Below are 17,486 nucleotides of genomic sequence, written 5' to 3'. Positions count from 1 at the left end.
TCTTTGGGATTGCCCTGGCAGCTGTGGTTATCACAAATAGAAATCACAAGCCGTGATTCTTGTACTGTCCTTCCTGTAGGAGAAGGGCAGAGCTTTCTCATCCATACCTCTCTCTTCACATATGGAGTAGTTGCAGCAGACCCCCAGCCCAGCTCTCAACTCCTCCCAGAAGGACCATTTAGTAGAGTTATCAAATTCAGGACATAGAATAACGGTGGTTTATGGCTTCTCTGTGTGTGTAGTTGTTTATAAAGTAGATTTCAGTAATTAATCTTCAAAAGACATTATTGTTCTCAATTATCAATTCCGAGTTTTCTCAACATTGTTGGCTATATGCTGTCGAGCAATTTGCTTTAGTAATAGTAAAAATATTATTTTTGAACTGTTAAGCAAATTAAATTTATTTATAAATATTGTGCATTCCCAGTGAAGTTGTTAAATTGATATTAAATCAGAGAGAGACCTTATCTTGCACATTTACTGCCTGGATGACTAGTAACAAAAATTGCATCACTTTTCAGCAAGATGGCTGTCACCAGGCTTGGTCTCAGAAGTGCCAAGTGTAGTTAAAACTTCTCCAAGAAATGTTTCACCATTTCTTTTTGTCCACAAAAAAAGAATTTTTTCCATTTCAATCTGAAACGTTTTCATAGTTCTGGACTACGCAGATGGACACAGTTCTTCAAGCAAACAATTGACAAATCCCTGAGAACAAGACGTTAGGAGAAACAGCGTATGCATTTTGAATTATTCAAATTCAGTTCAGAATTATAGAATACCAAGATCTCACCAAGGCGAGATCCTCGATTTCCCCTGTTTTGCCCATTTTTCTCATGATTTCATTCCTCCTCCTTGCCTGTAATCCTCTCTTGCAATTTTTGACTTGAATAAACCTTTAAACTTACTGCTAACAAGGGAGAATGACTTAAAAGGTATTAGAAATCTGTACGGGAGCTGTATAGGTTCACATTTTATCTCCTAAGATGTGATTTTCCTGATATTTAGGTCTGCCATAATTATACATTATATTGTTTACATTGTCAAGACAATGTGTTATTTTTCTTGCCTTCTGATATTTAGCTTGAAGCACTTGCAAATAAATGGGAATAAACAAAAATTCATAAGATAGGTTGCAGTCTAAGCCTGTTATCTGGAGTAGACCAGCAGTAAACTGATCGAGGATTGATGAAGGAGAGCTGCATTATGTGAGGGTGGGAGGCCTAAAAGTAATTTCTTTCACTGTCACTTCTACGGTAATTCAGCTCTTTCAGAAAACTCCCAATGAGATTGCTTTTTGTTAGTTCAGTTTACTCTGGAAAATATCTTTTCCTTCCTACACATGCAATCTGAAAATTTTAAAGGCAGATTAGATTTTTAAATTATTTTTAGTACATATTAAAAGTGTCAGCTGAATTATACTAGGAGCTGTAGACACAACATAGGTGATCTGCAGGTAGTGGCATTTTGTGCCACATCATACCCTTCTGCAAATGTATTGGAAGGGGCAAGTCTAAAGAATAACACAGTCTCTGTATTCATTTGAGGTCTGTCTCTTATGATGACAAAGCAGCTCCAGGACTGCTGAGTGTCGTCTTTGATTTCCATTTGTTTCATGAGTGGAGCTCCGTATTTTTAAGTGTTGCTTAGCATGCTACAACAGTAGTGGTTTTAGCATAACCACAATCAGCATGTTAACTCCCATTGATGAATTTTGCTATAGGAATGAGGTATGATAGGATAGATTTTACTCCGGTCACCAACGTGTGTTTACATGGCACCAGGTGATCAGCTTTGCTAGTATGATATGGAAGACAACAGCAGGGAAAGACTTGTTTCATCTTCTTGGCTCCCTCCTCCCTTGCGTTGTGTGTCCTGTGCATAGCCCCTCGTAACTAGAATATGCTGTGGTCCATAAAGATGTCCATGCACCCGGAACTCATACTAGGTATTGGGAAGCAGAGCCCTGGGAGTTTTACATGCATATCCCTTCTGCCTGCTAATTTACAGACAATAGCAGCAACTGTTAGGTCTGTAGCTCTTTTTCATGGTAATATTAATAGAAAAACAATGATTGTTGCTCTTCTGAATTATTTGGTACTCTTTCGCACTGAGAAAACATGTAAATTTGGACTGAAAGAAAACTCTGGAAAGTTTTATCCCTAGAAACAAAATTGGGGGAAGGGAGTGAAGAGGTTTCTTCAGGTGAGCTGTCATGGTGCGGGAAGCATTTCAGCAAACAGTACAATAGAACAAGACTGTATCACATTAAGTCTCCTAATAGATGCCAAAGAAATGATACTATGGCAGTAAAAGATCTCCTTTGATTTTTGTTTCTTTCTTTCTTTCTTTCGCTGGGAGAGTACCTTGCCTGTACTGCTTAAAAATCATGTATCTTTGCAGTTGCAGTTTTAGTGCTGCTTTAGAAATGGTGGTTTAAGTGCCAGTGCAAAGATTTTAGAGTAGGGGCAGGAGTGATGGATTATTTTGATATGCATCTCTTGTATGTGTACTTGGATGCTAGCTTTGTCCTCAAGCTTCATTTATTGACTGCTGATATACAAGGTACAACTGTGAATTAGGAATAAGACTTCACAAACACCTGGGTGAACTAAAAGCACTTGGGATGACCAGCACTCACAGTTTTTTTAAAGTTTGTTGCTAATATGGATGTTAAAAAAAATAAGGTAGCAGTCAACAGTGGGGACAGCCTTACTGATGTATGGGGAAACTACACTGTATGTATACTATGGGAATGCTGTGCCTGAGGGCTCTATGATGGCTTTCATGGTGACTTGCTGGACAGCATCCTCACTTGAAAACTAGAAGGCAGGTGTGTGACTTTCAGTGGTCCTCTCTTTGCTGGCATTTCATTTTGATTAAAAAAAAAAAAAAAAAAAAGTGAGAACTTACTTAGTTTTACTCATTAAGCTGAAAAATTAAAATGCAAAGATGTCCAGGAGATGATTGGCTTCTTCTCTATCACTCTATCCATTTCAATTCAATATGAAGATTATCTGCAGGGATTGGCACCTGAAAGTTAAAAGGACAAACAACCTGTTCCAATAAATTGATACAGCTGTCTGCTCATTTCATTTTATTAAAAATCATTTTTAAATTAAATATTTCAAAGACATTGCAAAAACTGTTGTAAAGCAGAAATATTCTATTAAAAAGCATTTAAAATTTATGCAGGAGAGAAAACCAAATCTTCAGATGTTGAAGTTAATGTTAATCTTTGAAAGTCCTTATATTGAAATAATATCTCCCAATCTGATCAGTAGGTTCTTATTTCAGATAATTACATGGCATCTTGGAAATATAAGGAAATTAATTTCCAACTGTACAGGTCTAATATAGATTTTGTCTTTCAGTATGGGAATTCTTAAAAGGCCAAGGATTTCAATACTTATATACCAAAAATATAAATGGAGTCACTTATTATTTCACATATGGTACAACTCCACATCACTGAAGTAGAAAAAAAGCTTCAAGTTTGTTTATGTTGTGGTGATGCAGGATTCACAATGCTTTGTATAGGTAGGACAAAGTTTGAACAAAACAGTAAGGTGATCCTTCATATTCAAGCATTGATTAAATATCTAATTTGTGTATATAATAGAAAATTATTTGGGCTTGGGATGTTAATAATTGTAATTTACATTCCCATTAAACCTTCTTTCTGGGGAAACATGAAGGAGTTTTTAAGTGAAGATCCAGCACAAAATTCTTACAGGTGACTGAATCTGTAACAAACTGCTTTTGTTTTTGAAAATCCCAGCTACTGTACCTTCATAAGGTTTTGCATCTGAGAAAGCTACCTCAATAATAATGGCAACTTTTCAAATTGCTGAGTATAGGGGGAGAAGAAACAGGTGAACATCTTGAGTTGTTGACTGTGGGTGGTTGCTGCATTCACCTGTACCCCTAGTTAGCTGTAGCTGTGACAAAACTTACACTGCAGACACAATGGGTATTTTTAAAACAATGAATTTTCCTTCATCTAAAAATCTGTGGTTCATATGCTTTTTAGCTGAAAGAGTTCTTTCGAAGATTCCAAACTAGTGTGTTTTGGAGGCAGCTATTTGAATAAAAAATAATGCTTTTCATGGCTTGCTAAACCGGGCTCTGTTCACGCAAGTGGTGGTGTGCAGCTCAGATCCTGGTAGTTTAGTTGTTGCTAATGTTTCGTTTATGTGGCAATTGAATTTTAAAGGAAAGCAACTATGGGAATGCAAAACAATTTTGCATTCTTCTTCAATACTTATGATTTTTTAAATTTTTTTGCATGTCCAAGTTCACTTGCAACAAGGTGTACACATATATATGGCTCTCATGAGCATCTGCCTGCCTACAGAACTGTGAAAAATGATTGTGTTTTGATGAGGTTTTTTTTAACTTTATGTTCTCAATAATGCAAGAAAAACTTAAGGTTTGTCGTTAAGATCTCTAAGGAAAGAACATTGTAAGAATTTACTTTTACTCTTTTTGTTCTGAGATCTTGAAGTCAATTTCCATGACTGGGCAGGACTGGCAGAGGAATTGGAATTACAAACACAACAGCAAAAGAGATTAAATACAGTTGTGACAGCTGACAGTGTGGGCTTCTTTCAGTACTTTTCATTGCATAGAAAGTGTGGCTCCAAGCCCTGCTCAGTTTGCTAAAGCAACCTGTTTTAGTAGAACCCTGCTGACCTTGGGGCCTAGTTCTCCTGAGCAATGCATGAGCAATGTGGATCTGGGTTTCCTTCTGCCAAATGAAAATTCTTGCTTTTCCTTCTTCCCCACAGGAGGAGAGGTTCCATACACAACCCTGGCAACCCGACTGATGATGGGGGCTTGGTGGCTTTTTGCTTTGATTGTCATCTCCTCCTACACAGCAAACCTAGCAGCTTTCCTAACCATCACACGCATTGAGAACTCCATCCAGTAAGTTGATAACGAATGAATTGAGGGAAAGGAGGGTGAACATACATATGTGTAGAGAGATATGAATGTTCTACTTAAATGTGAGAAAAGGGACAATTTTTTATCATCCTGAGAAGTAGTTTAGAAGCTACAAAAATAATAATATACCATAGACTTCCAGTCTCCCTGGAGACACTTTGTCTTTAGGATCAGAATTGTTGGCCTCTGGCAGATACTCTTCTATGGCACATATACATACATACACATGCACACATACATATTTAGAAAGAAGTAATTGAGTTTAAGATAACCAGTGTATCAGTATTTGAAATGGGACAGTATAAATTGTTGCTGTGTGTTTTCAGGCTATGCTTTCCATTCAAATGCATCCCACAGTACTTGTACTCTAACACTTTGATCTTGAGGAGCCCAATGCTTCTTCAATGTATGGGGAGCTCAAAGCTGAATTCACCTTTTCTTGCCAAGCCAAAGATGTATTAATAGCAACAAATAATAATAATTTACTTACTTCTGCTCCCAGATGCTCTCTTACTATGTTAACAGATCACATTGTTCTCTTTTTTTCTGTCTATTGGTTCTTTTGCTTCAGGCCTCCCTAACGTGAATGTCCTTGTCTTCTCCTGTTCCTTTTACGGTGAATTGTTTTTCTGTCACACCCTCTAATCCTTTTTTCCAGATCATCTCATCTCCCCATACCACAAGAACCTTTCTAGGTCTCCTATCCTCTCACTCTGCCCTTTTGTTCTCCAGTCTCCTCTCCTTCAGCAAGTTGCATGCTGAGTTATCCTCACTCCCACTGCTTCAGTGACGTCCCCCACCCCCAAATCCTTCCTCTTGGGTCAAAGCAGAGACTAGAAAATACAATGAAACATTAGCTAGCCAAGCACTCCAAGGGGCAGCAGGCAATTTTTCCATAGCAGATTTTTAATCTTGAGGCTACGAGTCCGTGAAAGTATGTGAGAGTGACAAAGCTAGCCTTTCCCATAAATCCTTCTTTGCAAAAATGAGAGAATGACTTTAAAGAAGAGAGGCGTGTTCTGCTATATTTCTTCCTCCAGAAAGATAAGAACCTGACCTTCAAGTCAGGCTCAATGCTGACCTTAAGGAAAATTCAGTTTTTTCACTCCACTTGTTGGTTCAAGTCCGTGTCTTCTGTGTATGATCACCTAAGGTCTTGCTGCCTTTGGTTCAGCTGCTTTACATATGTCTTTGAAATGCCCCCTGAGACAGCAAGCCACTAGTGTGACTGGGCAGGGGAAGCCTCGGCCTCCTATGAATACACAGGTTAGGTTCAAGCGTCACTGCATGCCAGCCAATCACCACGGTCTCACTAAGGCACTTATGCTCTAGGTGAGGATTTTCTACATACTAAAACCAATCTAGGCTTTAACAGCACGTGAACAAGTAAATGTCTGCAATAGCAGCCAAGTTTTATTTGCGATTGAAAGCCAAAGCTCCGACCTAAGAGCAGCCCCTCATTTTGAGTGCGTGGTTATCTCCTGACTCTCCTCATTAGGAGCATCCTTTTGCACTTCTTAACCCCTTTCTCTTTCTCCCTACCCCTTGGGTGAGGTGGGGAGGAGTTAGTGTCCTGTGGCCTACATGCCCAGGCATTACCAGTCCTTATTTGTTCCCAACTGCAAATGAATTGTCTATGGTTGTTATGCTTCCTTTCTGGGCTAAAAACCCCACCACTTTCATCTATTAAAGGGCTAAACACTCTAAGACAGAGATAGGTAAGACTAAAATCACCTGAGCAAATCATTCCCCTGTCACAGCTCTATGACCAGTTGATTCAAGTTATCATTTTCTTTTGAGATCTGAATAACAGACTTCGAGATCATGGAGTGCTGCCAGGGTATTTTGACACAACCCAACTGTTTGACTCAGTAGCCCCAATTACAATCCCTTCGTAATTTATAGGGTACTAGAATGATACTCTATGTCAATGTTTGTCAACATTGATCCTAAGATTTTAGAGGAGGTTGATTTTTTTTTTAAAAGTTTAAAAAGCCTGGCATTGGACTAAGGAGTGTGAAGAAACAAGATGGGAATTTATACATGCAAAATAAATAATAATGATATATTCAATCATTCAGTTTGTCCTTACAAATATGAAATATGCCTCTGCATCCTGCTTTGAAATTATGTCCCTTTTAGTTTTGAAATAGTCCAGAAAAATGTTCAAATTGCTATGAAACATGTCTGAGTTTCCTTATCATGTGTAAAAAAGAATAAAATATACCCAGACTATTTAATACATCTTAGAATTATTTAATACATCTTCAGCTTTTTCTTGCAGTTTATTATGATGTCACTAGAAAACCCTCGGTGGAATTCTGAGGTTATTATGTACAGTTGGGACTACATTGGTCTGTGTGCTGAAAATGTTTTATTCAGTAGAAAGTGTTGCAGCTGGAAAGCTCCTGGAATGAAAGAACAGAGACATTTTTCAACAGCGCTTGCAGCTCAAAAATAGAGTAATTAGATGTGTTAAGTATCCATTAGGGAATGAAGTTATTCTAACTACAGAGAGAGTGTAAAACTTTAGTTTACAAAACTGCCAAAATTGGAACTCAAACCAGCACATGAGAGAGGCTGTTTGTTTACCATGCTGAATTACTGCAAAGTGGGAAACATGAATAAGCAATAAAGAAAAAAGCTGATGTTCTTTTTTTTTTTTTTAACAGATCAAATTGTACCTTGGGGAGCTTTGAAGGCCAGAATGGAAATGAGTTTAAGTATTTAAAGAAAATAAACCAGATTCTGCTTGTAGTGCTACCCAGCCAGCTTCAGAGAAGTCAGGAAAACGAAAGAAATTTAAGTCAGTGGGTTTGCACAGATGTAACAAGTAGTTAATAGGTTTTCATTTCAGATTTCCAGCTAGCATCAGATATTACAGTGTGTTGTTGAAGGTACAGTCCTTGTGATATCTTTTATGAAAGATAGGAGGATTCAAGCAGCCTACAGCACATTTCACTTTCATGAAACCTTTTGGCAGTTACCGCATTTTAGCTTTTGGACATGTAGCCAGTTTGTGTTCAGAGCTCTTGCAGCTTCCCTTTCTAGCTGCTGTGAAGGTTGGGCCACTCTTCCTAGTCAGCACCTCATGGTGTCCAGAAGCACATTTTGAGACAAAAAGCATACAAAATTTTGTTTAAGCAATGCACTAGGGAGGACTAGTGAAATGTGCTCTTTCCCCAGAGAGTCTTGAAGTAGATCTTTGCTGTATAACCTCACTTGAAGTTGATGGCATTTGTTCTCTGCTTCACTGATTAATTTGGATCAAATTGTTACAATTTTTAAATGAACTTAAAGGAACAAGAAGAATAAGAAGGGTGTTAATCTCCTCTTCCAAACAAATAGCTACTCTTAATACCTTTGGGAGCTGAGCTTTTCATATTCTGCCAATAGGCAATATCAGGAGTAGAGGCACAGAAGTCATAAAGTAGTTCCTAGGTGCATCTTTTATTCACACTTGACCCACATTGTAGATGCCATTTAAATCAAGACTGTCAGTATTTCAAATGGCAAAACATTGTGGCAGCAAAACAAAGCATAATATGCTCCTTAAATCTTTATATCACTATCTCAAATGCAACATGAATGAATAGTAATTAAGAGCGGCTTTTCTTGGTAAATGCTAAATAAATTTGGAGGTCTCGAGCTATTTCTCGTAGGTGCTGATGCCATGAATCTCATCACTGAGCCAGTATTGCCATTACTGTGTTTTATTATTCCCTTAGGACAGAACTAGAGTCCATTGATTTTACTCAGACTATTGCACTGCACTGTTTTCCTGAGTAAAGAGAGGGTGTCACCACCTTCTCACGGGCACTGAAATTTTGCAGGAAAATTGAGGGAGTGGGGTGGGTAGAGAGGAAGTCAAGGCATTTGTCATATGAAAGGCTGGTGTTAGGCAGTTTCAAATTTAAATCTAATCCACTTCTAAAAGTGTGGAAGCTTGATTAAGAGTTTAGATTGTATGTGATATGGGAGAGAGTCTGCATCTTCTGTAAAATAAGTAGTTCCCATTACGTTCTCTGTGTTATAAGCAGTATGTGCTATTTTGATACTAAGACCTCTGCCTCCGAATAATGGAGGCAGCATAGCGGTAAAGCATGCTTTTTGTCATCCTTCTTTTGCCTAGTCATTCTTTTCACATTTCTCCTAAACCATGATTCACTTGAAGCAAAGATGTCCCCAAGGCTTTAAACAGCTCGATACAACTGCCTGCAAGTTTCCTGCAAGGGGGGGTTGCACAAGAATGCAGTAATTGGAATAGCTATTTCCTTATGCTGAAAAACAGAATGTTCTTTAGCCTTTCCTTTGACAATGTTCACCCAGATCTTCAAACTGGCTAGCAAGCAGTATTACTAGTTTCTGACACAGCTGTCACTGCCAATAGTCAAATCTCTTGGCTTACTGTGCCCTGTTCCCTAAGCCTTCCTGTGAATTAATCCTTAATGTCCTAGAAAACAAAAAAGAAAAGAAAAGAAAAAAGAGGCATTGGAAAGCTTTATCTGAATTAGTCATAAATAAAGACTTCAGTGTAAGCCACGGCATCAGTTATTTTCTCCTAAAATTTAGTGACTACTTCTTGCAGATAGTTCTGTGCAAAAGTCTAACATGGCTAGCCTAAATCGATCTATAACCCAGATCTACAAAGAATCTTTGATGCCCAAGCCTCTGACTTCAGTGGTATTTAATCACCTAAAAAGAAATTCTGTTATTCCTTTATGGACCTGACCTTTAGTTTTTCTTCATTTTCTGTGTTCTTTTTAAACGCTTTTGGCTGACATATACGAACAACGTGTTACCAATTCTAAGTCTAGGATTTGAATTTATAGAACAGGGTATGCTTTGGTGAAAGAAACATATGCAAATCCTAGTATGGCTTTTTTTCTTCAAGTTGAAAGCAGAGATAATTTTTTAAATTACAAAGTAATTAATTTGTACTAAGCCAGAAAATGAAAGTGACCTGACAACTGCTGCCTGATTAAGGTGCAGAATACTAAACAAAATCAACAAATGCTGAAAAATACATGTATCTGTTAATAATTCATCCTCAAATGACTCAATTCATCCTCAGAATAGCCCTATATTGTAGTTAATTTGTATGGGATAATATTGGTGTCATCCCAGTAATTGCAATGAGAAAAAAACCTTACTATAAAAACCACACATAACATTTTTCCCCACAATGCTTCATGTGTGAAAAACAAAAATAAGATGAACTATGACCTTACTGCATGGCCACTTCCCTATAAGCAGAATTTGTCTATATGCAAGCTCAGTTAAAGGTATTTTATTTTATAATTTTTTTTTCAACTGTATCTGCTTTTATTATTTTTAAACAAATTTTATCATTCATTACTTTATTGCTTCAAGATTAGAAATTCAAAGAGATAAATGTTTTAAAATGTGGGATTATAATTCCCTTAATCATGTTAGATGTGTACTTTGCTTTGCAGGTAGTTCAACTGAGATCAGTAAAACTACCCCAAAATTAAATTCCCATCCAGTGTGGATAACAGTATCAGAATTTGGGCATCAAAGGATATCCAGTAGGAATTAATCAGCTTGAGAAATACTTTTTCCTTATTTTGAAGTCTGATGTGGCACCTGTGTGGTGAGACTGGGTGACATAGTGAGGCTGGGGATTTATGTCTCCACTAAATATATTTGTCTGAACAGAGAATGAGTTGTTTAATCCAGAAATAAAGGTACGTCAAACAGTGCGTAACCTACAAACCAGGATGGAGGCAAAAAAGTTACAAAAATTCTTTATTCTGGAAAGGAACCTCAATGGCTTATTAACTTTATTAGTTCTGGTTTGTCATTTCTCTTTGTTTTGCTGTACCTTGTCTGCTAGGTTCTGAATGTCATTCCAGTAGTCTGCAGAGTTGCAGGTTATAAAAAGCAGTTTCTGAAGGAGGTCATATATATTAAGATCCCATTTGACATGTTTGTGTGAGGCGATGAAGTCACTGATGTGATAGGTCTTTTCCATTTTTGCTGCATGCCTGTGCAGCAGCATATACACACATGGTCACCTCAAAGCTGCAAAACTTCTTTCTCGCTCCTCAGTCTGGGGTCAGGTGAACGAAAGCTTGGGGTTCACTGCTGACAACGATGTTCAGCACATCCATAGAGTTCGTACTCATGCTTGTCTTACTCTTGTCTTCTCACCATCATTTTCTCAGCATAGAGCAACACCTACAACTGTGCAAAGACGCAGAGCAGGGCAGCTGAGAGGCATCCTGTGTTGTAGGATAACACCAAACAGTAAAGAACTGCAGACTGTAGTTAATGCCAGACTTGGCAGCTACAACATGCTTTCCTGAAGGCATCGACATAATTCTCCTCCTTGTTATTTCCCTGTTTTTGTGTGTGATGGCACTCTCGCTTGCTTCCCATACCTGTTCATAGTATGCTTCCCATACCTGATCATAGTACCCTTCTGGACTAACAGCTCGTGTCTTGTGTTGGTTTGCCTTTCTGAAAATAGCAAGGTAGCTTTTATAGACACAAGATATATATAGAGAAACTGTTTTTCTTTTGTACTGTTTCTAACTGTACTGTTTTGTGGCAGCAGCTACACATATCATTTATATACCAGTTAGCAATAATATTTCAGAAAAATGCTTTGTTGCTTGTTATATTAGAAATTATATGGCTGTACAGAGTCTTGTCAAGTAATGATTGCAATTTTTCTAGGTGTTGTCACTAGAAATCGGAGATTCGGTAAATACTTTTTGTATACCTTTCTAAAAATATGTATGAGAAATAACACAGCAATTACAGGACATTATGATACGCATCCTGTGACAGTTTGTTGCACTTCTGAGCACTGCCAGGAGATACAGAAGTACATTGGCAGCAGTAAAACAGAATGGGTGAATATAGTATCTTGTATTTATCTAATGCGTTTCATCAGTGATGCGTTTGACAGACTGTGGATGCAACAGCAATACACCTACTTCTACACAACGCTTTGCCTGATGGTGAAACAGAAATTCTCACCAAGGCCCACCATTGCCTACCTGAGTGCCTTTCTCTAGAGGTGTGACTCAGCCTGGGTGGTTGCAGGGGGTTATTCCCTCCCCAGATGCAGAGCTTTGCATTTGTCCTTGCTGAATTTCACACCACTCCTGTCAGCCCATTCCTCCATGCTTTCTAGGTCCACCTGAACAGCAGCCTGTCCTTGAGCAATCAGCTGGTCTCTCAATGTCATGTCATCTGCAAATTTTACAAGAGGGTGTTTACTTGCGTCCTCTAGGTTATTGGTAAAGACATGTCCCAGGTTAGACCTCTGTGGTACCTGTAACTAGCCTTCAGCTGACCTACTCTGTGAGTCTGATTATCCAACCAGAAATTTATCCATCTGGTTTCCCACCCAGACAGACACAATGACCTAATTTGGATACAAGAATATTGTGGGAGACAGTATTGAAAGCCTTGCTAAAGTTAAGGTAAACTACATCTACTTCTTTGGTCTGTCCACAAACCAAGTCATTCTACTGTAGATCAGTCAGGTATGACCTACCTTTGGCAAATTGATGTTGACTGTTCCCAGTCAGCTTCTTCTCCTTCATGTGCTCAGAAATCTGCTCTGAGAGGACTCACTCCATGATGTTGGATGACCAGCCTTAATTCCATGAACCATCTTTTTTATCATTTTTTTAATATAGTCTGGACATTTCCTTTCTCCAGTGGCCAGAGATCTCCTCCAAGAGATCTCCATCTTTCAAAAATTAAAAACAAGCAGCCTTGCAAGGAACATTGGCCAGCTCTCTTGGCACACTTTGATATAGCCTGCCAGGTCTTATGGACTTCTATGGGTCTAGTGCTCTCAATCAATCCCTGCCTTTCTGGTTGGGATTTACCTGACCACCTACTGCTGGTTGTTCATTGCCTCCTTGAACCCTGCCTTTAGTCACAGAGACCTGGGAGACCTTGATGGGGAAGAGTGAGGCAAAGATGGCGCAGAGCACCTCAGACTTAGCTGTATATGCTGTCCTCCTCAACAGGTCCCCACTTTCCTTGTTCAGCCTTTTAGTTCTGCAAAAGCTATTCTTGTTATCCTTGAGATCCCACTCTAGCTGAGTGGTGACTTTCCTAATGCTATCCTGAGTTGCCAGGAAATGTTTCTAAATTCCTCCTTTGTAGCCTGTCCATACTTCCATCTTCTGTATATTTTTTGATGAGATGAAGGTCTTTTGAAAGTCTTGGGGTTTTTTAATTATTTCAAAGTATAATAGATGATTGAATTGCTTTCCCTGGAGAAACCCACTTGGTGGCTATGTCTAATCTTCAGTTTGATCTTTAAAATTTTATCAATCCTTATTTCAGTTTATTACTTAAACCTAAGAATAACATCTTAGTTGTTTATGTTCATACTTCACCTGATTACCACTACAGCCTTTTAAAAATACTTACTGTTTCTCTTTGACACACTGGGTATAATGAGGTTTCACATTTTTGCTAACAGCTCAACCATTTCATATTTAGTGTTTCAGAACTCATAGGTGTTTATCTGGCCTTGATTTTTTTTTTTAATTTTCAATTACAAATTAGCCACAGTACTTATTTTCCTGATAACTTAGTCTGCTAAAGTCTCACATTTTTCTTCTTAGAAAAGGGCATGTCTCAGTTAGTCCTCTCATAGAAGACCAATATACTTGGTTTCAGGAAAAGCTTCATCTACCAGCTCACCTTTGATGATCCCATATGTGTACTGATTCTTTGCAGGTTCTCTGCTGCTTATGTTCTTGAAGAAGAGTGCCATCTTGTTAGAGAAAGAGGAGAGGATTGTGGGGGTTTTAATGTCATTATTTATTTATTCTTCAAAATTAAATGTATCCCTTCCTTATATTTGCTATATATTATCTGCTTAGAATTTAGCTCTTGTTCAATGTTTTTCTAAGCCCATATGTCTGAATTTCAAAGGATTTCCTTCTGACTCAACTAACCTCTAAACCTTTGCCATTGAGCTCTATTGATTTCTTCTTTTCCTGCTTTCTTTTGTGTTCAGAGGCATACATATCCTTTGAGATCCAATTACTGTTTTCTTCAGTGCCATCCCTGGAACACCTAAGAATTCTTTTTTTTTTTTTTTTTTTCCCCCTCTGTAGGGCAATTTTCACTTGCATCTATATTTACATGTTTCAGAAACACAACTTGGAATTTGATGAGTTTCCTACATTTGTATTTGCATTTTCTGTGGCTGCAGGGAGCTTTTACAACTTGCTATTGCCTACTTTAAGACAGCACTCAGACTCCTGATTTGTCCTTAGATGTAATCCACTAGATTTGTGCAGTTTATACACAGTTAATTTGTGCCAGGAAAGCTGTAATGGGGTTTAGGCACTAGACATTTTGAAGTAGTTATTTTGAAACTTTAATGAATGCCATTAAAGAAACAAAGGTATGGGAGAGCAATTCTATAGGACAGGAAAATAAAAGCTAAGAGGTAAGGAGACTTTAAAGGGTTTTAATATACCTTTTTCAGTCCAACTCACGGTTGACAAAGCCATTTTTGGGATGCTTTAGAAACTTCCAAACTGGTAATTTTTCTTGCTTATAGGAGACACATAAGTCTAGATAATATGTAAAGCAAAGCAAATTTATTGGACTAAATGACATGAACCATGATGAATAGATAGTTCATGAAACCACAACAGAAATCTTTCTATTGCTGAAAATAATGTAGGATGCAACCTGCTTTGTGTGATGAACGCACACAGTTCAGCACAGAAATACCACCAAAAGGCTGCTTTTCACTGCGTAACCCAGTAGCACATAGAAGTACTCAGCCCAGGTGCTTTGGGCCCGATTCAGTGAATTGTGGTGCTGACACTCCTGCTCCCCAGCAGCAGGGTGTGCAGTGGCACCGTGCTGTTGTAGGCGGTTACTTCTGTTCAACTTGCTGTGTATGGCTGGAAGGACTGCAATGCTCCCTTCTCTCCTTTGCCTCTGCTCAGCATTTGACAGGATCCTCTTACTCCTTCCGTTGTTCTCTTTTCATCCATTTTCATTTTTTCCACACCTTCCTTTCACTTCATATTCCTCTTTGTGTCTTAAACCATAAAAACAATTTTTCAGTCTCACTTTGTCTTTTAAGAAAAAAAGAAAAAAAACCCTGCCTTCCTATGTGTTGCCTTTTGCTTGCCTGCAGCTCCTTCCTTTTCAAAATGTGGCTTCAAGTCTCCTGTGTTTCTTTTCTTCACCAACAATTAAGGTCTCTCCAGGATCTCTCAAGGCAGACGGATATTCCTTATGGCACTGTCTTGGACTCCGCAGTCTATGAGCACGTCCGAGTTAAAGGGATGAATCCTTTTGAGAGGGACAGCATGTATTCCCAAATGTGGCGGATGATTAACAGAAGTAACGGCTCAGAGAACAACGTCATGGAGTCAACCGCAGGCATTCAGAAGGTACTGGTATGACTTACTTCTTGCTTCCCATTGGAGATGCCCTGATGTAACACCACGTTTGCTTAGTTGTTGCTTTTAACTATAAGGGATGCATTTGCACCCTGATAATGATCATTCCTGGTACCAATTTCTGCAAGCCCATTGCATCGGCATGGAGGATTGGGACTTCTCAGCTATGTGGCTTGTTTTCATTTTAAAATATAAGTACCTAGAGTGTTTGCTCTGAAAAGGATTTATAGGTATGAGAGATGAATGCATTTGTCAGCATGCAAAATGGGAATAGGATCACTGGACTTAAAACCTCAGAAGACATGGCAATGTGCTGTACAAAGCTTGAAGTACTTTGATTACAAGAATTGATTAACTTATTTTTGTAAACTCCTGACACTGAAAACCTTGGCTTTCAGTTGTAGCTCTGAATCATGTATATTTTGAGAGAGGCAGGCAGAAAAAGATGATCTGGCTTTAAATAACAGTCTCACAGCCATCTTCTGTTGTGAGCTTAATAGTGGGAAAATACTTTGAGAGCAGGAGTCAATTTTTGTCGGTATGTTTGTGAATGCAATAGTTCCCTCCTGTGTTTTTGGTTGACAGCTACAGCTTTTATAATAAGAGTAGTACATGAAAGGGTTCAGTATGAGAGTAAATGTGGGTTAATGAGTGACTGTATACAAACTTTATCCCTACCATTGTATCTTCATATTCAGAGTTTAAAATCAAATCTGGAAAATGTATTTTATAGGTTTTATTTTAAACTTCAAAATGTGAATATTAATTAGAGCAAATACCCATGAAGTTGTGTGTTCACTTGTTTTAAGCTCAGCTTAGAGACTTCTAAAAATCTGGACAAACGCTGCCTTTTCTTTCCACCAAAACCCATTTGCCAGGAAAACCTGTGATTTCTGGTGTTTTCACACTGGATACAGACACGTAAGAGAAAAGTGTCTGTTAAAAAGAACGATGAAATCACTGGTGATCTCTTGATAATATAAGAACGAGAAAATAACAGAGATGCTTTGGAGTTTTAAAAGTCACTAATCCACCCTCTGTATAACTGAGATCATATATTCTCTGAACAACTAAACAGCATGAAAGAAGAGGCAAGAGAGGCCCTGGGGAACTGCACTTTTGAAACCCCTTTAGAAAAAGTCATAAGCTGGAAAAGCAAGGAAAAAAAAAAAAGACAGTCTGAAGATTTATTGGCTGGAAGAAATTGCTTTTTTTGAGAAGATATATTCTAGCTCAGTTTGTAAGGGGCTGATAAAGCTGGGGTTTGCCTTTTGTATAAAAAAAAGCTGCCCTCCTTCTGGTTTGCCTTCGCAAGTTATACTAAAGGTTTCAGAAGAATCAAAAACCAGAGCATGTCAAACACAGCTGTGTTGACTAATGGCTTTTAGCTGAAAAAACCAACCAGTGTATCATGCTGGCAGGTAATTCCAGATTACAGTCTTTGATTTCTCATTCCTGGAAACATGGCAGTTGCTGTCTTAAAACCTACAAAACCAGAAATATCAGAGTTCTTTAATTTCCCATGCCTCTGCTTCCCAAGAACGAACACTTGCAAATGATAGTGTTGAAAAACCAAGTTGCAGCATGTGAACAAGCCAACCACCCTCCAATTTTAAACTATCAAAGGGCTCAGGCCCGTTTCTAATGAACATACACCTCCACCTATGCGTGTGCAGTTTCTCCCCTTCTTTCACCTTACAGGAGGAAATGACACAGAAAAAGATTATTTGCCAGTTGCCGTTCACACAGAAGCTTTTGGGAGATTGTATTTGGCCTGCTCAGGAAGAAAACTGGCTGAAGAATGGGATGTTAAAAGTTAGTCTTAGGCAAGGAAAATTAATATTTAAAAAGGTAGCTGATAAAATGCAGAGATTATTATAATCTCTGAACATACTTCCCCAAGAAAATGAAAACGTTTCAGGGGAAAGAATTCATGGGTTCCCTCAGCCTATTTTTAACTTCAGAATGTTCTTCAGGGTCTTGAATGAATTTAACTGCCCACATCAGAGCTATTAACCAGATTATAACCCTGGACAAGATAAGCCAACAGGTCTCCCTCTGTGCTTCATTTTGTTTCTACCATTAATCAGCGCTAAAGCATGACTAAATAGC

General features: G+C 38.4%; 1 protein-coding gene across 3 annotated transcripts in view; it reads left to right on the top strand.

Moving 5' to 3' along the window:
- GRID2 (glutamate ionotropic receptor delta type subunit 2) overlaps window positions 1–17,486 on the top strand; it is a 742,195-nt gene that overhangs the window by 627,853 nt on the left and 96,856 nt on the right. For all 3 annotated transcript variants that reach the window (XR_012835284.1, XM_075751604.1, XM_075751605.1), the window contains exons 12-13: window positions 4,788–4,926; window positions 15,170–15,365. Coding sequence is in view for 2 of the 3 variants with exons in the window: in XM_075751604.1 (XP_075607719.1) it covers window positions 4,788–4,926; window positions 15,170–15,365 (335 nt within the window). In the remaining variant the exon portion in view is untranslated. The remainder of the gene's footprint in view (window positions 1–4,787; window positions 4,927–15,169; window positions 15,366–17,486) is intronic.

Source organism: Balearica regulorum, chromosome 4 (assembly GCF_011004875.1).
Source record: "Balearica regulorum gibbericeps isolate bBalReg1 chromosome 4, bBalReg1.pri, whole genome shotgun sequence".
NCBI classification, from domain to species: domain Eukaryota; kingdom Metazoa; phylum Chordata; class Aves; order Gruiformes; family Gruidae; genus Balearica; species Balearica regulorum.
This window is presented reverse-complemented; position numbering and strand designations above follow the sequence as displayed.